Raw genomic sequence first — 24,874 nt, 5'->3', positions numbered from 1 at the left:
AGTCGTGACAGTGTTGTTTAGCTTGAATCCGTTCTCTCTCTTATCTCACCACGCTGACTTGTGTTTGGTTTGTTTGATGTGAGGCGGCGAGGACACTGCTGGGACGACAGACGTGTAGATCAGACGCCTCACGCTGCCACGGCCTGCAGAGAGAAATACTCTGTCTGTGTGTGTGTGTGTGTCTCTACCTCTCTCTCTCTCTCTCTCTCTCTCTCTCTCTCTCTCTCTCTCTCTCTCTCTCTCTCTCTCTCTCTCTCTCTCTCTCTCTCTCTCTCTCTGCAGAGATGTATTAGCATTCTGTTGGGGTGCTGAGAATTGACTTCAATATCAACTTCATTAAAAATGTATGCCTCTATTGCTGTAGACCACACACACACACACACACACACACACACACACACTTTATTCCTCTTGTTCTCCTTTTCTCTCTTTCTATCTCACACATGCACGCACTCACACACACACACGCACTCACGCACGCACGCACGCACGCACGCACGCACGCACGCACGCACGCACGCACGCACGCACGCACGCACGCACGCACGCACGCACGCACGCACGCACGCACACACACACACACACACACAGAATTCCACTGCAGTGTGTTACTGTGATGAAATATTTAAGCTCACTCACACAGTAACACTTGGTGCCAGAGCCCTGATCAATTGCTCATATTACCATCCTCCTGAAAGTGTGTGTGTGTGTGTGTGTGTGTGTGTGTGTGTGTGTGTGTGTGTGTGTGTGTGTGTGTGTGTGTGTGTGTGTGTGTGTGTGTGTGTGTGTGTGTGTGTGTGTGTGTGTGTGTGTGTGTGTCTCTGTCTGTCTGGGATTGTCTGGGTGTTAAATTAGGTTGCAGATGATTCTATTTCTGTTAACACGTTTCTCTTTATACATGACGCTGAAGAAAGTGTGTTTGTGTCTGTCTGTGTGCGTGCCTGTGAGTATGTGTGTGCAATGGTGTAAAGTAACTAAGTACATTTACTCTTACTTACTTACTAAGTAGGCTACTGTACTTTTTGAGGTATTTTTCTTTACTAGAGTATTTCCAATTTTCAATACTTTTACTTCTACTCCACAACATCTCAGAGGCAAATGTTGTACTTTTACTCCACTACAATTATTTGAAAACTTTAGTTACTTGTTACTTTGCAGATATAAATATATTACATTATAAAACATACATTAACCACTTTAGCCCTATTTTATACAGATCTACAAGCTCACAACGCGTCGCATCACGAGACGCAGATCTGCTATTTTCAAACATTTTAGTACTTTTACTTTTGGTACTTTAAGTACATTTTGATACCAATACTTTTGTACTTTTTACCCAGACTTTTACTTGTAACAGAGTACTTTTACATTGCAGTATTGATACTTTAACTCGAGTAAAACATTTGGGTATTTTTTTCCACCACTGTGTGTGTGTGTGTGTGTGTGTGTGTGTGTGTGTGTGTGTGTGTGTGTGTGTGTGTGTGTGTGTGTGTGTGTGTGTGTGTGTGTGTGTGTGTGTGTGTGTGTGTGTGTGTGTGTGTGTGTGTGTGTGTGTGTGTGTGTGTGTGTGTGCAGGGCCCTCCCGGGGCTGGTACCAGCGCTCCAAGGTGCTGCAGATCCAGGCCTGTGTGAGGATGGTGATGGAGTGGGCCAGCAGGTCAGGTCTGGGTCATCTGGCCGACAAGTTCTTCAGCAAGTTCAACAGCGCCGTGTGTCTACTGGCCACGCCCCCACAGCAGCTCACACAGGTACTCAGGGCAGGGTTGCCAGGTCTGCTTAATATAATTTCCCCGCAAGGTTTTATTTGAAAATAGCGGATCTACAAGCTCACAACGCGTCGCATCGCGACGCGTTGTGAGCTTGTAGATCTGCTATTTTCAAATAGCTGATGTATATGTTAAAGTGCTCGTGTGGCCCCATAGTCGCTTCTTTTGGGCTGGTTTGTCCTAGACCTGGTTGCTTGTTTCTCTCACAGAATCTGGCAACACTGACTCAGGGACGTGCAGAAGGATTTGGAGAGGCAGGGGCTGGAATTTGAAAAGGGCACCTACTGGATTATTTCTTTTTAACAAATCGGGTGCCAGCATTTTTTCATAACAACTTACCGTGGGTGCCAGCATTCTCCCCATTGACTGCGCTTTGCTGTTTAAAGCTTCCGCGTGCGTTACAAGCAAATCCACGCCAAAAAAAAGCATCGATTCATGTTGTGCCATGAGCCTGGCTACAGGCTGGAACCATAACATTTCCCTCCGCGAGTTACAACGGGGGGGGGATCGCGCATCGCGCATGACCGGTTTTCCCCACAGGAAACAGATTCGGAGATATAGGCGTTTCAAAGAAGGAAATAGACAGGAAGCAGATGGGAAAAAAAAAATGTGTTTCCGGTGAGCGATCTGGCACTTCCTTCGCAGGATTACAATGGGTGCTCCCAGAGCTGCTCTAGCCCCGCCCGCGCGGAGAAAAACGAAAGAAACAAAAAGACTAAACTCACGGTTCAGACCGTGTTCGGCACCGAAGCGGCGGAAGCGCCACTATGTAAACACACGGTTCAGACCGTGTTCGGCACCCGATGTGTTAACGAACAATTACCATACTTTTATGTACTAGATTTGTGTTATCTAATCATTTTTTCAATACTTTTTTGGAAAATAGCCGCTCCACAATTTTGCAGGGGACCCCCTGGAACCCTCCCAAGGACCCCTGGGGGTCCCCGGACCCCACGTTGAGAAACAATGCCCTTACATCATCGCATAGAGTGTGTTACTGAAAAGTAACAGTGTGGTGGACATACAAGGTTTCCACCAGTGGTGTAAAGTAACTAAGTACATTTACTCAAGTACTCTACTTAAGTACAATTTTGAGGTATTTTTTACCAGAGTATTTCCAATTTTCAGTACTTTTACTTCTACTCCACTACATCTCGTAGGTAAATATTGTACTGGCAGAGATGTGCGCTCCACTGAGCATGTGAACCTTTCTAGTGGTTTTTAGTCATGGATGCCAGTTCCCACCTGATGTCGTGAGGGAGTTCTGACTGCTCCACACCGTACTGAATAACTACTAGCTTGCATAATGTCTTCAGTGTTGGACTTAAATCTAAGATGTACAGACCATCAGAGAGTTGGCTTCCAAAGAGGATGATACGATCTCCCACCATACAACATGCACCACAATACATCTGACAACGGCCGTTTCCCTTGACTTCAACCTCATTCCAGGTGATGGTCACTGGGTTGAATTTCCACGCATCATTTAAATATTTTTTGTTGCTGTCGCCACCATATATGTACAGCTCTCCATTGTAGGCAAAGGCTGCATGACACCAGCGTCTTTCCGGGAGAGGCTGTGCAGGAGGTGTGTTCAGCCAGTTGTTGTTATCTGTGTCAAACACTTTGATGTTGTAGTAGGCCCCATAGGAACACCTGCCCCCAAATACAAACATCTTTGTCCCGATGATGGTGGCAGAGTGACAAACTGAAACAAATGGTGGAGTTCCTGTGGTGTTAATTAAAGCCCAGACCATTGTGGTGGTGTCCAACTTGTACATGTCATTAGTGCATCCAGTCTGGTTGACGGATCCTCCATGGATATACATGACCTTCTCCAAGACACAGGCTGTGTGGTAGTACCTCCCCTCTGGAACAGTTCCAGAGATCTTGGGCTTGAACCATCTGTGGGAGCCGACATCAAATCCATAGAGCAGGTTGCAGTAAGGATACCCTCCCCAGATGTAGACGCACTCTGCTATAAGTACAGCTGTGTGGCCCAAGCGCCTGGAGGGAACATCAGGGCGACCTTCTCCTCTTCCATTTGTCCATGGGGGCAACTTCCTCCAGCGCAGGGACACTGTGTTAAAGATGTGGACTTCAAAGTGAACACTGTTCTTGTGATAGTTTCCTTCAAATGAGTACACCTTGTGTCCGACTACCACAGCAGCTGGGCTGGGATTATCACGTCCTTTCAGATGTATCGTCCAGTGAAACATTTCACACACCAGCACCACTGTGTGAGAATCAGTGCAACTAATTTACAGAAAGGTTGTTAGAAGGCAGGGCAATTTATTCCCAGAAGTTGCTGAATGGTGTTGTGTTAGAAACTACAATAACAACATTTAAAAGGACAATTACATCTGATGTCATAATGATGTTGTGTTATCATTGCGTGATGACATCATTGTATGGAATATTGTACGCACGCACGCACACACACACACACCCACACACACACACACACACACACACACACACACACACACACACACACACACACACACACACACACACACACACACACACACACACACACACACACACACACTCTTATAGATGGCTAGACTCCTGAGATCCATGTTGTAAAAAATATTTCTCTCTCTGTATTCATATTTTCTGTCATAGAGCTTCTGTAACTTTCTTTTGCGTACATCAGTAATCTTGTTAGCTGTAAGTAGTGGAGGGTATTTAGAGTACAGTATCAGTAACGTCCAGTTTAATTACACTCCAGGTAGGACTATGTGTCTGGGGGGACAACGTTCCTGGTCATAATAACCCACTTTCTGACACACTTTGTTGGATTTCATAATCATAATGATGCTGTAGACATAAATTCTCAACTTTCCTCAACAACATCCAGCTCTATGCTGGTCCCAGTTTCACTTGGAGGACGCATGGGGATCCTGAAATCCACATGAATCCATTTCTAAATGACCCAAATAGCCTGGCCTGGGATTCAGACTGATTCGCTCCGTTCGGCTGTTTTTTTTTCCTCACTTCGCTTCTCAGTCTGTTACTGATCCTATATCCACGTGGCAGGACGGGCACCCGCAGGCACCCAGGCGCCACGGCCTCTGATTGGTCTGTGGGGGGAGGGGGGGAAGTGGCTTCCAATGTAAAATTCGAGTCACTAAAAAGTGTACATCTGCCGAACGTAGCGATTCAGTCTGGATTCCAGGCTACACATATCCTCCCTGAAACATGCCGTGTTTATATACTTTATATTAGATTAACCTCCCACCTCTTTGGAATAGGGCTCCCCTTGAAGCCCTGGTGATGATAAGACACTGATCTCAGGAATCCATCACATAAGCTGCTGTTCGACAAATTAATCCCACCATCGCTGTTCTTCTCCTGTGACTCATCAATAGACACATTTCATCCAAATGCTCTCGTGTTTTTCTTGGAGACAAACCAAAACCCTTGGTCATATAGGCGGGCTGTTAGGCTGGTTAATATATAATCTTGTAGTCAGCAATAGGATAACTATGTCAGCTATCCATCAGTATAGCATAATGTTAGCTAAAGCAGTTGTGGTCCAGGGAGCTAATATTGTTACCATAGGATGAGCCATAGGGTGTGGGAGCGCTTGTTTTTGGACACGGTTATCGCGTCCAGGGACCCCTCAGTCTCCCAGGGTAGTTCTTTCTCTGTCATAACTACTGGACATTGAGCTGCGGCTAGCTCGTTGTTGTTGTCGTCAGTTTAACCCATTAAAACGTCTGTGTCATTTTAGATTTTAGCTATATATCGTTGCTGTCGGGCAGAAACCTCAATATTCTACTTTTTTTTCCCTACCCCCCTTTTTCTCCCCAATTTAGTCTTTATGCCAATTCATTCCTCCCACACATATTTCTGTGTTGTCACTGCTGTTGGATCCTACTGACTCACCAACTTTACCACTGCGCTACCCTATCTCCATATTCTAACTTTTTGTGTTTTTTTCATAAATGAATGCCCTACTTGATCATACTTACAGCGTCACACAAAAGTATAAAAAGAGGGTCTCGCACAGCGTTTCGAGCTTGTAGATCTGCTACTTTGGCTATTTTTGAATTTCAATCCTGAAAAGTAACAGTTTTGGAGTTTCCACCCGACAGAGACGATTTATATAGCAGATATATATTTTCAGAAAACTGATTTTTAAGGCATTTGTAGAATCGACCTCAGGTCTTAAGCCATTTTGGGCTGGAACCCCTATTTGTAACTATACCTTTCCGTACGGGAACCCCTTTTGGGGTTCTTGTTGCAATGTAACGAAAAAACATCACATGGATGCACCAGGGACGTATCATCAGTGTTGTAGCCTGGGGTCATCGGGTGTTTCGGGTCCCGCAACATACACCCTCGCCCAGGTGACCCAGCCGGGGTTGGTCAAGCCCCGACTTACGTCCCAGTAGCTAATATGATTCTCATATCTCTCTTTCTCTCTCCTTGTGTGTGTGTGTGTGTGTGTGTGTGTGTGTGTGTGTGTGTGTGTGTGTGCGTGTGCGTGTGCGTGTGCGCGTGCGCGTGTGTGTGTGTGTGTGTGTTGCAGCTGAGTTGGAGGGTGCTGACCAGTGAACATCCCAGTCTGAAACCTGTCCAGCTCCACAGACTGCTCAGCCAGTACCAGCTCACTGCAGAGATAGGCCCTGTCCCCATTTGGCAGCCCAGCAGTGAGGACGAAGCCTATATATACAGGACAGGTGTGTGCCAGACAGAATTATGAAGATGTGTGTGTGTGTTGGGAGGAGAGAGACAAGAGAGAATTGGTGAAAGAATTCGGGCCAGTACAAAATGACGAAAGACTGGTAAAACATGTCCAGACAAATTGGTGGCAGAAACAAAAGTAGCGTCTAGTGCTGTCTAGTGCACTGGTTCTCAAAGTGGGGTCCGGGGACCCCCAGGGGTACTTGAGGGGGTTCCAGGGGGTCCCCAGCTAAATGATGGACAGGAACCAAATGGACCTTTATGGGTCTGTAACTCTGAGAGTGTACAAATGGAACCAAATGGACCCAATCAATGTTAAGTTAAATTAACATTGATTTTACAATGTGAATTGGGGTCCCAGAGATATAAATGCCATTAAATGGTGGTCCGTAGCCCTAATGCATGTCAAACTGGGGGTCCTTGAGATTAAAATGGTTGAGAATCACTGCTAGAGTCGTGAAAACCTTCTCTTATGGGGGTCCCTGGCTTATCTTTCCAAATGGGGGTCCGCGGGCTAATAAGTGTCGATTTGGGGGTCCTTGACATGAAAAAGTTTGAGAACCACTGGTCTAGTGCACTGGTTCTCAAACAGTGGGTAGGAACCCATGTTTGGGTCGCGGACCTATTTTTATGGGTCGCTAATAAAATGTTTTGTTTTTTTATACTAAATTATTTTTTAGACAATAATTTCTGAAGCTTTTCAAAAAGTGAAAAAGAAAATCTACAATTTTCAGAAATGTTGAAGAAAGTAGTGAAAATAGCAGATCTACATGCTTGTAGATCGTCTATTTTCACTAGTTTGGGTCCCAGGGAGACATCACATTTCTCTTTTGGGTTCTCGAGCTAAAAAGTTTGGGAACCAGCTACTGCTCTAGTGGGATTATATTATCCTGTATCTTTTAGGGTTAAGTTTCAGTTCATGGTTGGATCACAGTGTCACGCGTTCTGCTGTGCTGAGTGACACTGTCAAATTAAAAACATTAGCAGTAATTACACCATGGGTTTAGCTCTATTAAAGTCTCCCCTTTATAGGAAAGCAAGCATGCATGAACAAGTGCATGTACGTAACGTCAGGCTGTGTTATTTGTATGTGATCTCGCCACCATGTCAAACGTGTTTACTTTCATGTTGGAGAAGCTTTACTGTCATTTTCAAAGACTGTTATTAATAATGAAGGGCCTTCAGAGACGAGCGGGGATACCTGAGAGATGATGAGGCAAGGGGAACCCTTCTCTGATATTCAGGAGCTTTCTGTGTGTGTGTGTGTGTGTGTGTGTGTACAGCACAGTGAGCACAGTTTCCCTGGTCCTCGCAATAGAAGGTTCAAAAAGGCTTACGATTAGGAAAATATCCAGGTTGGGGGGTCAGGGTTAGGATTAGGCATTTAGAGGTTACTGTGGGGGTAGGGGTTAGGGGTGTCGTGCACAGAAAATAATTTGTCACAGTGCGACCAGTCTTCAGCTTGTTTTTGTGTGTGAGATGATATTCACAATCATGCACAACTAAATATTTGTATTGTATTGTATATGTATTATTATGAATTACTGATGAATTGAGTACAATGAACCAAAATGGAAACAAGAAACAAGAAAAACAATTGTTTTATGGTTGAAAAAAGATTTTTAGACATTTACAATTAGGAAAAGCTTACAACATGTTTGTTGTTGTGAGCTTGTAGATCGACAACTTTTCAGCTTTAGGCTGTAACGTGTTTTTACACATTTAAATAATTTTTTCGTAAATTGTAATTCATTCATAAAATTGCCGTCTTAAAATGTTGACATCCTCACAAGCGTATAGTAATAACAACCTGTGTGTGTGTGTGTGTGTGTGTGTGTGTGTGTGTGTGCGTGCGTGCGTGCGTGCGTGCGTGTGTGTGTGTTCAGTGGACCTGTTGGAGAGCTTTGAGAACCACCCCCCCATCGTGCTCCCCAGCGGGGGCTTCAGGGTGGACCTGGACAGCGAGTGTGTGGAGGACAGCATCTACAGACAGCTGCTCTACGTGCGGCACTACCTGTGGGGGCTGAGGGCCAAGACGCACGCACACACACACACGCAGCACGCCACCACCACCGTGCACACGCACTCCAACGGGACCAACACCGCCGGAGACTGGCAACAGCCGGACATTCTGCAACAGGTCAGCCCCGCCCTAATGCTCTGACTCACACAGAAAAAGAGGAACACACGCACACACATGCGCACACGCACACGCACACGCACACGCACACGCACACACACGCACGCACAGTGGTGGAAGAAGTACTCCGATTTTATACCCATGTATTTTTTTTTCATTGATTGATTGATTGATTGAAAACTGTGAATACTTTTTTTTCAGAAAACTTAGGTCAGGATTTAGGAAGGAGTTTTTAGAATCGGCCTCAGGTCTAAATGGGTTAAGGCTAAAAGGATAACACAAAAAGATCCTGGGGACTTGTTTCCATTGTGGTGCTATGTATGTCAGGGCATTACACATTGTTAGTTACAGTAGTTTAGTTTATTTCGGTCATATATATATTTTTTTAAACAAAACAGTTGAACATACATTGCAACTTAGTCAACATGATGACTTTTTGGCCGAAAAGGTATGGGCTGAAGCCGAAGCTTTTTTGCCCACCTTAATACCATTTAAAATAAATTATCATAGTAGCATAAAGAAAACGTAAGCTCAAACAAAAGAAAATGAACTAACACAAATCTTCAAATATTACTTCTCAGAACAGACAAAACAAAAAGAAACAACGTTATTGTGGTGGCAGAGTAGTAGAATGAGAACTTTCCATGTTTGTTCTATATTTGGGTGCCACCAGATCATGGTCTCTTCCTCTAGTGTTGTGGCTGTAGTAGGACGTCACTCACTCTGAAGAAGAGTAGTTAAGACAGGTATGAGGTAATTGAGGTCACTGAGGGCAATTGCCTGTACTTAAGTACAGTACTAGAGTAAATGTATTTAGTTACGTTCCATCACTGCACACACACACACACACACACACACACACACACACACACACACACACACACACACACACACACACACACACACACACACACGCACACGCGCACATACACGCACACCACGTATGCTCGCATGCATGCACACACACAAAAACACACCTAATCTAGGTCATGTGCCCCAGCAGCTGTGGTCCTTGTGTCCAGTTCCTCTTAATCCCACAGATAAAAGAACTGCAGCCAACACACACACAAACACACACACACACACACACACACACACACACACACACACACACACACACACACACACACACACACACACACACACACACACACACACACACACACACACACATGCAGAAACCTAGACATGGTTAAATCACGTTTAATCTGATTAGTCTTTAGGCTGGCCAATTAGTGGGGAACGGACGACTGGAGTGTAATCCCTGGTTTTACCGGCACCTTCCTCATACGGCGGCTATATGGTTCCACAAAGAACCATCAACTACTAAAGAACCATTTGAGCTAGTGAATGGTTCTTCATGTTCCTCATCTAGTTCTAGAGCACCTTTTTTTTGTCAAAGTTCTTTGAGGAACATTTGAACTCTTAAACCATGTCTTAATAGGCAGACATTCAAACATTCGACAAACCCATTTAAGTCGGTTGATGAAGTTTATTCGGTTTAAATGGTTCTTTATAGAACCATTCATTTTTACCTTTATTTTTCTGTGTGTATGCAGTATATCTGAAGTTCTACAGATCCCAGAGTGACTGCATGCACTTCATTGTAGTAATAATATCTGTATACGTCTTTTGGTCTACAATGTGTGCACAGAAAACTATGCTGTCCGTTAGTGTTGATTTCGTCGACTAAAACTGTGACGAAAAATGTTTGTCGACTACCTTTTTTCACTGACGAAAACTAAACAAAAACGAAATAAAAACTAAGCTATGACGACTAAAACTAGGACTAAATTGATTTAAATTTTGTCAACAAATAAAAACTAGACTAAAATGTTAGTGAGGGACTAGTGGAGAAGAGTTTCAGTAGAACTAAAAGACATGTCATTTTATGTTTGGTTGCGCTCAGGTGTTGCGCTCTGAAAATAGCAGATCTACAAGCTCACAACGCGTCGCAGCATGGCACGTTGTGAGCTTGTAGATCGGCTATTTTCAGCATGCAACCAAGTGTAAAATCTGCCATCAAGGCACCACCAACATACATTTTAGTTGACTAAATCAACTGTAGATGTAGTCGTCTATAATCTTTGATATTTAGTCGACTAAAACTAGACAAAAACTAAAACATTTCAGATGACTAAAATATGACAAAAACTAAATGGAATTTTATTCAGGACTAAAACTAAATCAAAATTTGCTGTCAAAATCAACACTGCTGTCCGTAATATATTATGTGCCTTCACATGTTTTCCATGAAAAGTTTTGATTCACTTGTTGTGGTCGCATCCCCTCCTACCTTACCCTACCACCCATCCATCCACCCACCCACCCATCCATCCACCCACCCATTCATCCGCGGGCCATAATGGACAATGTGATTCATACTCTCCACAACATCCTGGCAGACCAGAAAAGTAATCGCAAGGATCTGTTCCGTTCGATGCCCTGCAAGAATGAACCGTTTAAAGGGTTAGTTCAGATTTTTTGAGTATTTTCTGTAGGAAATACTTACCATTAATGTAGTGGTTGCAAAGGTATTAATTGATTACCCGAGTCCCGTGGTCAGAGTTATGGTCCGTTTCTGATAAATATGAAGTAGTTCCGGTAGATTAGTCGATTTGGTGGGGGCCGCTCATTAAAAATGAATAAATTAAAAAAACTAACGTCATTTGTATTGTTGGCCCATTTCTACCATATAGAGCAAGTTTCGTTCAATTTCGACCCCTCTGTCACATGGTACTAATGTTTGTGTCCAGAATCACTGCGCCGTGGCAGCCTACTCACGCACAAAATATATGACACAAAAAATAGTACCCTGTGACAGAGGGGTCGAAATTGAACGAAACTTGCTCTATATGGTAGAAATAGGTCAACAATACAAATTACGCTATTTTTTTTAATTTATTTGTTTTTAATGAGCGGCCCCCACCAAATCTACTAATCTACCGGAACTACATTCATATTTATCAGAAACGGACCATAACTCTGACCACGGGACTCGGGCAATCAATTAATACCTTTGCAACCACTACATTAATGGTAAGTATTTCCTACAGAAAATACTCAAAAAATCTGAACTAACCCTTTAAGAACACTTTTTGTCTTTAACTCCATGACCAGCCGTTAGGCCTATGAACTGGACTAATGGTTTTATTTTTAGTTATTTATGGGTCTATGTGCAATGACAAAGGATTCTTATTATTCCCAGTGACACCTTTTTAATGTTTTTTTTTAATGCTTATGCATAATATATTTGTTATATTTGTCTTCTCTCAGTTTTAACCTGTGCCCCCACACACCTTTTTGTGATGTGTTTTTAGCTAACCTTGTTGTATGCATATGAGCTATGGCATATCTGAATTTCCCCTCGGGGATTAATAATGTATCTATCTATCTATCCATCCACCCCAGAGGGAGCTGCTGCCCCCCAGTCACAGCAGTCCTCGCTCCGTGGCGGGGGACCACCACGGGGACGAGTCGGTGGTCCCTGAGACCCCCGCCCTGGACGACAGAGGAGGGAGGGAGTGGGACAGCAGACCCCCTCCTGGCCAGACGTCCCACAGCAGCAGCCTCAGGAGGAACGGAACCTGCGTGATCCACCAGCACCACCACACCACCCGACAACAACAGGTCGTCAACAACAACAACAACCCCCCCGACCCCTCCTCCTGCCTCCTGACGCCCCCCAACACCCCCCTGTACCCTGAGGGGGGCGGCGGTGGCGTGGGTGGGCCCATCTTAGGCCACGCCCCACAGATGAACGGCTGCGGCGGCAGGACTCTGGCGGAGGTGAAGAAGACCAACGGGCTGATCAGCAACGGACTGGAAGGTGAGAGGAGTCGCCATGTCCGCTTATTATATCGCTGTTGTCGGGCAGAAACCTCTTAATCTCCATAATTAAACTTTTTGTGTTTTTTTCCCGTAAATTAACGCCATGCTTGATCTATACCAGGGGTCTTCAACAAGGGGTCCGGGACCCCTAGGGGGTCCTTAGAGTTACTACATGGGGTCCGCCAAATCTTTGTGTGGTATGATTTTTTTTTTTACATTAACCACTTGAACCCTAGCATCCCTTTTCTGAGGATAACTTTAGCCAAAAATAGCAGATCTACAAGCTCACAACGCCTCGCGCTGCGAGGCGTTGTGAGCTTGTGGATCGGCTATTTTTGGCAAAGAGTTATAGGTGTAGAGGGAAAAAAGAGCAGCAAAAAATGATCTGAAACACAATTTTATACAATATAGAGGGGGTCCCTGCTTCATCTCTCTCTCAGCTAGGGGGGTCCTTGGCCTGAAAACGTTGAAGACCCCTGATCTATACTACAGCGTCACACAAAAGCATTAAAAGTAGCAGATCCGCAAGCTCGAAACGCAGCATTATAAAATAATGCATTTAACACATGAAAAGAGGATAGATATATATATAGATACATATATAGATACAAGGCTTGTACCTGACAGTGTTGATATGACCGGGTGTGAACAGAATGTGTTCTGTGCTTTGAGATGTAGTGTAGTGACACCTGCTGGTTAGACAGGGTCCTGAAAGGGAAAAAACACAACATTTCACAAAACAAATGTTGAAAATCAGAATTGTTATGGTCTTATGCTATTTGACATGTGTGACGTTACAGACTGGCCATATGAAGTCCATGCTGTTATTTACACCCATAGTCTTGTTTAAAACATACTTTGTATGTTTTAAACAAGTTACTTTTTTTTTTTTTTTTTTTAATAATTACTGGGTATTTATATTTGTCTTTGTTTTCTGATATCGTTGCTGTCGGGCAGAAACCTCTCATCTCCATGTTTAAATATTATTTTATTATATTCGTGTGAATCTACGAATATTTCATTCGTAGATTAATGCCCTCCCTCCCTCATACTGCAAGTGTCACAAAAGTAGCAAAATTTGTCGATTTTGAGCTTGTTAATTTTTGCTGTTTTTGAATTTGAATCCTGAAAAGTAACATTTTTAGACATACGTATTGAGGTTTCCACCCGACAGAGACGATTTAATATGCTTATTTGTTCTACAAAATGTGTTGTGTACTTTAAGGCGGTATGGCATGGTTTGGTTAACATGAAAAGTGTTGTTTGTGTTGCCTCTGTCTGTCTGTAGCTCTGTCTCCTCATGTCCTCGTGATTCATTCATCATATCGCTGTCGGGCAGAAACCTTGTATCTCCATATTTCATCTTTCAAATTTGTATTAACACATCGGGTGCCGAACACGGTCTGAACCGTGTGTTTACATAGTGGCGCTTCGGTGCCGAACACGGTCTGAACCGTGAGTTTAGTCTTTTTGTTTTTTTCGTTTTTCTCCGCGCGGGCGAGGCTAGAGCAGCTCTGGGAGCACCCATTGTAATCCTGCGAAGGAAGTGCCAGATCGCTCACCGGAAACAATTTTTTTTCCCCCATCCGCTTCCTGTCTATTTCCTACTTTGAAACGCCTATATCTCCGAATCTGTTTCCTGTGGGGAAAACCGGTCATGCGCGATGCACGATCCCCCCCCCGCTGTAACTTGCGAGGGGAATGTTATGGTTCCAGGCTGTAGCCAGGCTCATGGCACAACATGAATCGATGCTTTTTTTTGCGTGGATTTGCTTGTAACGCACGCGGAAGCTTTAAACAGCAAAGCGCAGTCAATGGGGAGAATGCTGGCACCCACGGTAAGTTGTTATGAAAAAATACTGGCACCCGATGTGTTAATTAAGTAATTAAAGGTAGGGTAAGTGATTTTCTTTGGTTAAAGTAAGTGTTAAATAGCTCTATATTCTGATAGTACTCATTGCTATAGAGTGTTCGTTCAGTAACAGGAGTCTCCCATGTCTCTCCTGCTCTTTATTAAACAGAAAATGCATTTTCAGGTCAGGATACCGATGTTATCTAATCAGGATAGAGAACTCAGTCAGGATACAGATTAAACAAGTGCAATTGGAAGTAATGACACAAATAAATGAACAAACACAATTGGAACTGGAACACTATAAAAATGATTCTGATAAATGGGTACTGAAATTTTGCAACCCACCTGAAAATGTAATTTCTGTTTATTAAGAGCTGGAGAGACCGGTAGACTCCTGTTACTGAACAAACACTCTATAGCAATGATTACTACCAGAATATAGTGCTTTTAAGGGATAGTTCACCCCCAAAAAAATCTATGGATTAGTCACCCCATGGAGACTTGAATTCATGGATATGTTTTAGTTTTTGTCGCATTCCTAAGCCAATAATTTGATGACCAGCGGACCGGTAGGCAGCGGTTCCGGTAGGAGACACAAAGCAGACTCTTTGTGTCTCCTACCGGAACCGCTGCCGGTCATCAAATTATTGGTTTAGGAATGTGACAAAAACTAAAAAATATCCATGAATTCAAGTCTCCATGGGGTGACTAATTGATAGAAAAAAAGTCATTTTGGGGGTGAACTATCCCTTTAACCTTTTAACAAAACCCTTTTTGTTTTAACTAAAAGATATCACTTACCCTACCTCTAGGGTACAGCGACATCCTGTAGGTGTTGTGCATTTGTCCGACCCTATAGCGAGACCCTGTGTTTGTGTGTTGTTTGTGTGTTTTTTGTGTGTGGGTGTGGGTGTGTGTGTGTGTCCCTCTGCAGGGTGTGTTAGTGGTGGGTGTGACTTTCCTTTCCCTGTCCCCTCCCCTGGCGCCCCTCCCCTCCCTGATGACTTATGTGTGGTGTTTGTAGTGGAACTGGACAAGGGACCCTATGGACTGGGCATGGGACTCATAGACGGCCTGGTGAGTGGATAGAGCACGCACGCACGCACACACACACACACACACACACACACACACACACACACACACACACACACACACACTTTCATAGACGCACGTGTGTGCATGTGAGGTGACAGCCCACACCACGCTGTCTCACAAAAAATATTTTATTACACTTTTTGGGACAATTTTGACCAAACGTCAACATGTGACGTGAAGGGGGGGGGGGGGCAAAAAAGTCACAATATGACTTTCGGGGGAATATATGATTTACAATTATGTGCCTATTGTGACTTAACTCGGACGGCGCTGAGTCGGCTCAAAGCAGACTTTGCAACGCTCGGCATGGCGACTTGGTCGCTTTACCTCGCTCGAACTCACACACGCACGCTTACACGTACACACACACGCACGCACGCACGCACGCACGCACGCACGCACGCACGCACACACACACACACACACACACACACACACACACACAACCTAACATTTGTGCCCCTTGCAGCACACCCCACTCAACGCTCCCGGCATCTACATCCGGACTCTGATCCCCGACGGGCCGGCTGCCTCCGACGGTCGCCTGAGGATCGGAGACCGCATCCTGGCGGTCAACGGCACCAGCCTGATCGGAGCCGACTACCAGAGGTAAGGGAGGGGCAGGTGACATGGATACAGGGGGGGGGTGCACTGAGCAAGACGTCTCCATGGATTAATGGATTAAAGTTCTCAGTCGAGGCCTGGACCACTGGCGTAGCGCTTCAGGCACCTCGGCTACAATGTAGCTTGACAGCAAGTCGCGGGTTCGAGTCCCGATCCCGACGGCCTTTGCTGTGTGTCACCCCCCATCTCTCTCTCTCTCCTCATTTCCTGTCAGGTTACTGTCTGTAATAAAGGCATAAAGAGTAAAAAAAAAAGTTCTCAGTCAATGATTTCAGTCATTTGGATTCCATAGAAGCAATCATGTCTTCTATGGAAGCATGTTGTGCAGCGAAAATAGCCGATTTACAAGCTCTCAATGCGTCGAGCTTGTAGATCGGCTATTGTCGGTATTTCTTTTAATATTTTTTACGATTAGATTATTTGAAGTGGTCAAACTAGCAATATGTTTAAGGTTAAAGCCTTACGGTTAAAGCCTCAGTCTGTGATCACCTGGTTGGCAGTATGTAGAACAGCAGGAACAGGAACTTGGAAGAGGAACGCTCCACCCAGCACGTCTTTACCAGAAAGGCGTTGTTAGCTCAAATTGCTTTCTGTCTGACAGACACGGCCCCCCCTAATGGAGATGATGATGATAATCATGATCATACGGGTAATGATGAATATGAATACGGTCATTATAGAGGCAGTGAGGCAGGTTTTGTGATGGCAGTGTTGGGTGATAAAGATATTGACAACTAAAATGGTGTTGTCAGTGGTAACCCCCCCCCCCCCCCCCCCCCCCACACACACACACACACACACACACACACACACACACACACACACACACACACACACACACACACACACACTTCCCCATCCTGTCTCCATGGCTATCGGACTTTTAGTTAATCAATAGGTTGGACTGATCAGTCCCTGGCTAGACAGTGTCATCCCATTGTCATGGAGATCTCTGTGTCTGTCAGTCCTTGTCCCATGCCCATGTATGGGCATGCCCCTCTTTTGTGCCCATACTGTACATGTCACTGATTTGTTTGCGCCTGATGCCATGACGACACATTGAGGTTAGACAACACACTCCCCAGATAGCAAAATATGAGCGAATCAATGTTTAAATATGGTTAGGCAGAAATATTGAATCCATGTTGACACCTAACATTGAAATTATACAGAAAGCGCTAATTGTGTTAACCCATTAAGACCGGGAGCACATCTGTGAAACCACTTAAACCATTTTTTATTCTTTGGCTATTCACAAATTGCAGATCTACATGAGCTTGTAGATCTGCTATTTTTGAAAAATAGTGAAAATGTGTGCAAATCTTTGAATATATATATTTTTTTAAAGCGACCATTTTTAACTCAAATCTTTGCTTCTGGGGGTCCCTGGAACAACATATTTTGAGATGGGGATCCGCGGCCACATACATAATTTTGGGGGTCCTTGACATGAAAAAGACTGAGCACCACTGATATAGCAACATACATTTTTCAGAAAACTGTTAGGATTTAGAAGACTTTTGTAGAATCGGCCTCAGGTCTTAAGCGCCCAATGCATTGTCAATGGCAATGGACTTTTAAAGGGTACAAAAAGTACAAACCTTGGCAGGCTACTAGTCCTACAAACATACACCTAGAAACCCCGTTCAAACTTTAACATGTTCATCTTACTGTGGACATGTTTGCCTGAAAAGGAATCTTTGAAATGTTTAATAGTTTTAGAATTGTACTCCTTTAAAAGTTCAGAGATTTATAATGGAGGTCGATGGACGAATTTGGGACCTCAAAAAAACACTTTCACCTAGAAACTCCATTCAAAGTTCAAAAATTCCACCTTACTGTGGACATGCATGCTTGAGATTTTTTCTTTGAAATCATTTGTATTTTTGGAGATATTTAACTTTAAGCGCCCAATACATTGTCAATGCGGCAAATGATTTCAAAGAAAAAATCTCAAGCATGCATGTCCAGAGTAAGGTGGAATTTTTAATCTGTGAATGGAGTTTCTAGGTGAAAGTGTTTTTTTGAGGTCCCAAATTCGTCCATCGACCTCCATTATAAATCTCTGAACTTTTAAAGGAGTACAATTCTAAAACTATTAAACATTTCAAAGATTCCTTTTCAGGCAAACATGTCCACAGTAAGATGAACATTTTAAAGTATGAATGGGGTTACTAGCAGTAAGTATGTGGGATTAGTAGCCTGTACTCGTTTCCCTTTGCCGCATCCACAATGTATGGGGCGCCTAAAGTTAAATATCTCCCAAACTACAAATGATTTCAAAGAAAAAATCTCAAGCATGCATGTCCAGAGTAAGGTGGATGTTTTGAACTGTGAATGGAGTTTCTAGGTGAAAGTGTTTTTTTGAGGTCCCAAATTCTTCCATCGACCTCCATTATAAATCTCTGAACTTTTAAAGGAGTACAATTCTAAAACTATTAAACATTTCAAAGATTCCTTTTCAGGCAAACATGTCCACAGTAAGATGAACATTTTAAAGTATGAATGGGGTTCCTGGCAGTAAGTGAGTAGGATTAGTAGCCTGTACTCGTTTCCATTTGCCGCATCCACAATGTATGGGGCGCTTAAAGTTAAATATCTCCCAAACTACAAATGATTTCAAAGAAAAAATCTCAAGCATGCATGTCCAGAGTAAGGTGGATTTTTTGAACTGTGAATGGAGTTTCTAGGTGAAAGTGATTTTTTGTGTTTTTTTGAGGTCCCAAATTCTTCCATCGACATCCATTATAAATCTCTGAACTTTTAAAGGAGTACAATTCTAAAACTATTAAACATTTCAAAGATTCCTTTTCAGGCAAACATGTCCACAGTAAGATGAACATTTTAAAGTATGAATGGGGTTACTAGCAGTAAGTATGTGGGATTAGTAGCCTGTACTCGTTTCCCTTTGCCGCATCCACAATGTATGGGGCGCCTAAAGTTAAATATCTCCCAAACTACAAATGATTTCAAAGAAAAAATCTCAAGCATGCATGTCCAGAGTAAGGTGGATGTTTTGAACTGTGAATGGAGTTTCTAGGTGAAAGTGTTTTTTTGAGGTCCCAAATTCTTCCATCGACCTCCATTATAAATCTCTGAACTTTTAAAGGAGTACAATTCTAAAACTATTAAACATTTCAAAGATTCCTTTTCAGGCAAACATGTCCACAGTAAGATGAACATTTTAAAGTATGAATGGGGTTCCTGGCAGTAAGTCAGTAGGATTAGTAGCCTGTACTCGTTTCCATTTGCCGCATCCACAATGTATGGGGCGCTTAAAGTTAAATATCTCCCAAACTACAAATGATTTCAAAGAAAAAATCTCAAGCATGCATGTCCAGAGTAAGGTGGATTTTTTTAACTGTGAATGGAGTTTCTAGGTGAAAGTGATTTTTTGTGTTTTTTTGAGGTCCCAAATTCTTCCATCGACATCCATTATAAATCTCTGAACTTTTAAAGGAGTACAATTCTAAAACTATTAAACATTTCAAAGATTCCTTTTCAGGCAAACATGTCCACAGTAAGATGAACATTTTAAACTATGAATGGGGTTACTAGCAGTAAGTATGTAGGATTAGTAGCCTGTACTCGTTTCCCTTTGCCGCATCCACAATGCATGGGGCGCTTAAAGATAAATATCTCCCAAACTACAAATGATTTCAAAGAAAAAATCTCAAGCATGCATGTCCACAGTAAGGTGGATTTTTTTGAACTGTGAATGGAGTTTCTAGGTGAAAGTGTTTTTTTGTGTTTTTTTTTAGGTCCCAAATTCTTCCATCGACCTCCATTAAAAATCTCTGAACTTTTAAAGGAGTACAATTCTAAAACTGTTAAACATTTCAAAGATTCCTTTTCAGGCAAACATGTCCACAGTAAGATGAACATTTTAAAGTATGAATGGGGTTCCTGGCAGTAAGTAGGTACTGTAGTACTTTGTAGTGGAGTATTTTTTTTTTTCACCATTGTGTCACTACCAAAACGTTTTTGTCTCACTACCAAAACGAAAGTTAAATCCGAAAAAATCACTAAGTGTAGAGACCAAAATCGTCCCCCCAAAACTTTGTAGTGGAGTAAAAAAAAAATTTCACCATTGTGTCACTACCGAAACGTTTTTGTGTCACTACCGAAACGAAAGTTAAATCCGAAAAAATCACTAAGTGTGGAGGCCAAAATCGTCCGCCCAAAAACCTCTTAGGAGAACGTTTCAGGCAATTTAGAGTTGATTGGTAGTACTTTGTAGTGGAGTAATTTTGGTTTTCACCATTGTGTCACTACCGAAACGTTTTTGTGTCACTTCCGAAATGAAAGTTAAATCCGAAAAAATCACAAAGTGTAGAGGCCAAAATCGTCCCCCCAAAACTTTGTAGTGGAGTAATATTTTTTTTCACCATTGTGTCACTACCGAAACGTTTTTGTGTCACTACCGAAACGAAAGTTAAATCCGAAAAAATCACTAAGTGTGGAGGCCAAAATCGTCCCCCCATGAACCTGTTAGGAGTACGTTTCAGGCAATTTAGAGTTGATTGGTAGTACTTTGTAGTGGAGTAAATTTTTTTTAACCATTGTGTCACTACCGAAACGTTTTTGTGTCACTACCGAAACGAAAGTTGAATATGAAAAAATCAATAAGTTCACTAGTGATTTTTCCGGATTTAACTTCGTTTCGGTAGTGACACAATGGTGTCACTACCGAAACGAAAAAAAATTACTAAGTCCAGAGCTCGATGAATGTTAGGGACCAAAAAAAAAGTCACTACCAATCAACTTTAAATTGCCTGAAACGTACTCCTAACAGGTTTTTGGGGGAAATATTTTTTTTTTTGGCCTCCACACTTAGTGATTTTTTCGGATTTAACTTCGTTTCGGTAGTGACACAATGGTGTCACTACCGAAACGAAAAAAAAATTACTAAGTCCAGAGCTCGATGAATGTTAGGGACCAAAAAAAAAGTCACTACCAATCAACTTTAAATTGCCTGAAACGTACTCCTAACAGGTTTTTGGGGGAACATTTTTTTTTTCGTTTCGGTAGTGTCACTACCGAAACGGAAAAAAAATTACTAAGTCCAGAGCTCGATGAATGTTAGGGACCAAAAAAAAAGTCACTACCAATCAACTTTAAATTGCCTGAAACGTACTCCTAACAGGTTTTTGGGGGAACATTTTTTTTCTTCGTTTCGGTAGTGTCACTACCGAAACGGAAAAAAAAATACTAAGTCCAGAGCTCGATGAATGTTAGGGACCAAAAAAAAGGTCACTACCAATCAACTTTAAATTGCCTGAAACGTACTCCTAACAGGTTTTTGGGGGAACATTTTTTTTTTCGTTTCGGTAGTGTCACTACCGAAACGGAAAAAAAATTACTAAGTCCAGAGCAAGGTTTTTGGGGGAACATTTTTCTCGTTTCGGTAGTGTCACTACCGAAACGGAAAAAAAATTACTAAGTCCAGAGATCGATGAATGTTAGGGACCCAAAAAAAAGTCACTACCAATCAACTTTAAATTGCCTGAAACGTACTCCTAACAGATTTTTGGGGGAACATTTTTTTTTCGTTTCGGTAGTGTCACTACCGAAACGGAAAAAAAATTACTAAGTCCAGAGCTCGATGAATGTTAGGGACCAAAAAAAAAGTCACTACCAATCAACTTTAAATTGCCTGAAACGTACTCCTAACAGGTTTTTGGGGGAACATTTTTTTTTTCGTTTCGGTAGTGTCACTACCGAAACGGAAAAAAAATTACTAAGTCCAGAGCTCGATGAATGTTAGGGACCAAAAAAAAAGTCACTACCAATCAACTTTAAATTGCCTGAAACGTACTCCTAACAGGTTTTTGGGGGAACATTTTTTTTCTTCGTTTCGGTAGTGTCACTACCGAAACGGAAAAAAAAATACTAAGTCCAGAGCTCGATGAATGTTAGGGACCAAAAAAAAGGTCACTACCAATCAACTTTAAATTGCCTGAAACGTACTCCTAACAGGTTTTTGGGGGAACATTTTTTTTTTCGTTTCGGTAGTGTCACTACCGAAACGGAAAAAAAATTACTAAGTCCAGAGCAAGGTTTTTGGGGGAACATTTTTTTTCTCGTTTCGGTAGTGTCACTACCGAAACGGAAAAAAAATTACTAAGTCCAGAGCTCGATGAATGTTAGGGACCAAAAAAAAAGTCACTACCAATCAACTTTAAATTGCCTGAAACGTACTCCTAACAGGTTTTTGGGGGAACATTTTTTTTTTCGTTTCGGTAGTGTCACTACCGAAACGGAAAAAAAATTACTAAGTCCAGAGATCGATGAATGTTAGGGACCAAAAAAAAAGTCACTACCAATCAACTTTAAATTGCCTGAAACGTACTCCTAACAGGTTTTTGGGGGAACAATTTTTTTTTCGTTTCGGTAGTGTCACTACCGAAACGGAAAAAAAATTACTAAGTCCAAAGCTCGATGAATGTTAGGGACCAAAAAAAAAGTCACTACCAATCAACTTTAAATTGCCTGAAACGTACTCCTAACAGGTTTTTGGGGGAACATTTTTTTTCTCGTTTCGGTAGTTTCACTACCGAAACGGAAAAAAAATTACTAAGTCCAGAGATCGATGAATGTTAGGGACCAAAAAAAAAGTCACTACCAATCAACTTTAAATTGCCTGAAACGTACTCCTAACAGGTTTTTGGGGGAACAATTTTTTTTTCGTTTCGGTAGTGTCACTACCGAAACGGAAAAAAAATTACTAAGTCCAAAGCTCGATGAAAGTTAGGGACCCAAAAAAAAGTCACTACCAATCAACTTTAAATTGCCTGAAACGTACTCCTAACAGGTTTCTGGGGGAACATTTTTTTTTCGTTTCGGTAGTGTCACTACCGAAACGGAAAAAAAATTACTAAGTCCAGAGCTCGATGAATGTTAGGGACCAAAAAAAAAGTCACTACCAATCAACTTTAAATAGCCTGAAACGTACTCCTAACAGGTTTTTGGGGGAACAATTTTTTTTTCGTTTCGGTAGTGACACCATTGTGTCACTACCAAAACGGAAAAAAAAATACTAAGTCCAGAGCTCGATGAATGTTAGGGACCAAAAAAAAAGTCACTACCAATCAACTTTAAATTGCCTGAAACGTACTCCTAACAGGTTTTTGGGGGAACAATTTTTTTTTCGTTTCGGTAGTGTCACTACCGAAACGGAAAAAAAAAATCACAAAAAAAGTCACTACCAATCCACTTGAAATTACCTGAAACGTACTCCTAACAGGTTTTTGGGGGAACATTTTTTTTTTTGTTTCGGTAGTGTCACTACCGAAACGGAAAAAAAAATTCACAAAAAAAGTCACTACCAATCCACTTGAAATTGCTTGAAACGTACTCCTAACAGGTTTTTGGGGGAACAATTTTTTTTTCGTCACTACCAATTTCTTTTTCGTCACCAATTTTTTCGTCACCAAATTTTTTTTCGTCACTACCGAAACGGAAAAAAAATTCACAGAAAAAGTCACTACCAATCCACTTGAAATTGCCTGAAACGTACTCCTAACAGGTTTTTGGGGGAATTTTTTTTTTTTCGTCACTACCAATTTTTTTTTCGTCACCAATTTTTTTTTCGTCACTACCGAAACGGAAAAACAAATTTACAAAAAAAGTCACTACCAATCCACTTGAAATTGCCTGAAACGTACTCCTAACAGGTTTTTGGGGGAACAATTTTTTTTTCGTCACTACCAAAAAAAAATTCGTCACCAATTTTTTCGTCACTACCCAAACGGGAAGAAAAATTCACAAGAAAAGTCACTACCGATCCACTTGAAATTGCCTGAAACGTACTCCTAACAGGTTTTTGGGGGAACTTTTTTTTTTTCGTTTCGGTAGTGTCACTACCGAGACGGAAAAAAAAAATCACAAAAAAAGTCACTACCAATCCACTTGAAATTGCCTGAAAGGTACTCTTAACAGGTTTTTGGGGGAACATTTTTCTTTTTTCGTTTCGGTAGTGTCACTACCGAAACGGAAAAAAAAAATCACAAAAAAAGTCACTACCAATCCACTTGAAATTGCCTGAAACGTACTCCTAACAGGTTTTTGGGGGAACATTTTTTTTTTTCGTTTTGGTAGTGTCACTACCGAAACGGGAAAAAAAATCACAAAAAAAATCACAAAAAAAGTCACTACCAATCCACTTGAAATTTGCTGAAACGTACTCCTAACAGGTTTTTGGGGGAACAATTTTTTTTTCGTTTCGGTAGTGTCACTACCGAAACGGAAAAAAAAAATCACAAAAAAAGTCACTACCAATCCACTTGAAATTGCCTGAAACGTACTCCTAACAGGTTTTTGGGGGAACATTTTTTTTTTCGTCACCAATTTTTTCGTCACCAATTTTTTTTTCGTCACTACCGAAACGGAAAAAAAAATTTACAAAAAAAGTCACTACCAATCCACTTGAAATTGCCTGAAACGTACTCCTAACAGGTTTTTGGGGGAACATTTTTTTTTTCGTCACTACCAAAAAAAAAAATTGTCACCAATTTTTTCGTCACCAAATTTTTTTTCGTCACTACCCAAACGGGAAGAAATATTCACAAGAAAAGTCACTACCAATCCACTTGAAATTGCCTGAAACGTACTCCTAACAGGTTTTTGGGGGAACAATTTTTTTTTCGTTTTGGTAGTGTCACTACCGAGACGGAAAAAAAAATTCACAAAAAAAGTCACTACCAATCCACTTGAAATTGCCTGAAAGGTACTCTTAACAGGTTTTTGGGGGAACATTTTTCTTTTTTCGTTTCGGTAGTGTCACTACCGAAACGGAAAAAAAAAATCACAAAAAAAGTCACTACCAATCCACTTGAAATTGCCTGAAACGTACTCCTAACAGGT

At 42.0% G+C, this 24,874-nt stretch overlaps 1 protein-coding gene across 1 annotated transcript in view; it reads left to right on the top strand.

Moving 5' to 3' along the window:
• radil (Ras association and DIL domains) overlaps nucleotides 1-24,874 on the top strand; it is a gene marked incomplete at both ends in the record, with an annotated part of 63,580 nt that overhangs the window by 31,214 nt on the left and 7,492 nt on the right. Inside the window, 6 exons of the mRNA XM_084077462.1 lie at nucleotides 1,576-1,748; nucleotides 6,307-6,457; nucleotides 8,348-8,601; nucleotides 12,013-12,430; nucleotides 15,222-15,364; nucleotides 15,855-15,994. Coding sequence (XP_083933588.1) covers nucleotides 1,576-1,748; nucleotides 6,307-6,457; nucleotides 8,348-8,601; nucleotides 12,013-12,430; nucleotides 15,222-15,364; nucleotides 15,855-15,994 — 1,279 coding nt within the window. The remainder of the gene's footprint in view (nucleotides 1-1,575; nucleotides 1,749-6,306; nucleotides 6,458-8,347; nucleotides 8,602-12,012; nucleotides 12,431-15,221; nucleotides 15,365-15,854; nucleotides 15,995-24,874) is intronic.

The sequence above is a fragment of the Gymnoscopelus microlampas genome (genome assembly GCF_963454915.1).
Source record: "Gymnoscopelus microlampas genome assembly, chromosome: 2".
Classification (NCBI taxonomy): domain Eukaryota; kingdom Metazoa; phylum Chordata; class Actinopteri; order Myctophiformes; family Myctophidae; genus Gymnoscopelus; species Gymnoscopelus microlampas.
This window is presented reverse-complemented; position numbering and strand designations above follow the sequence as displayed.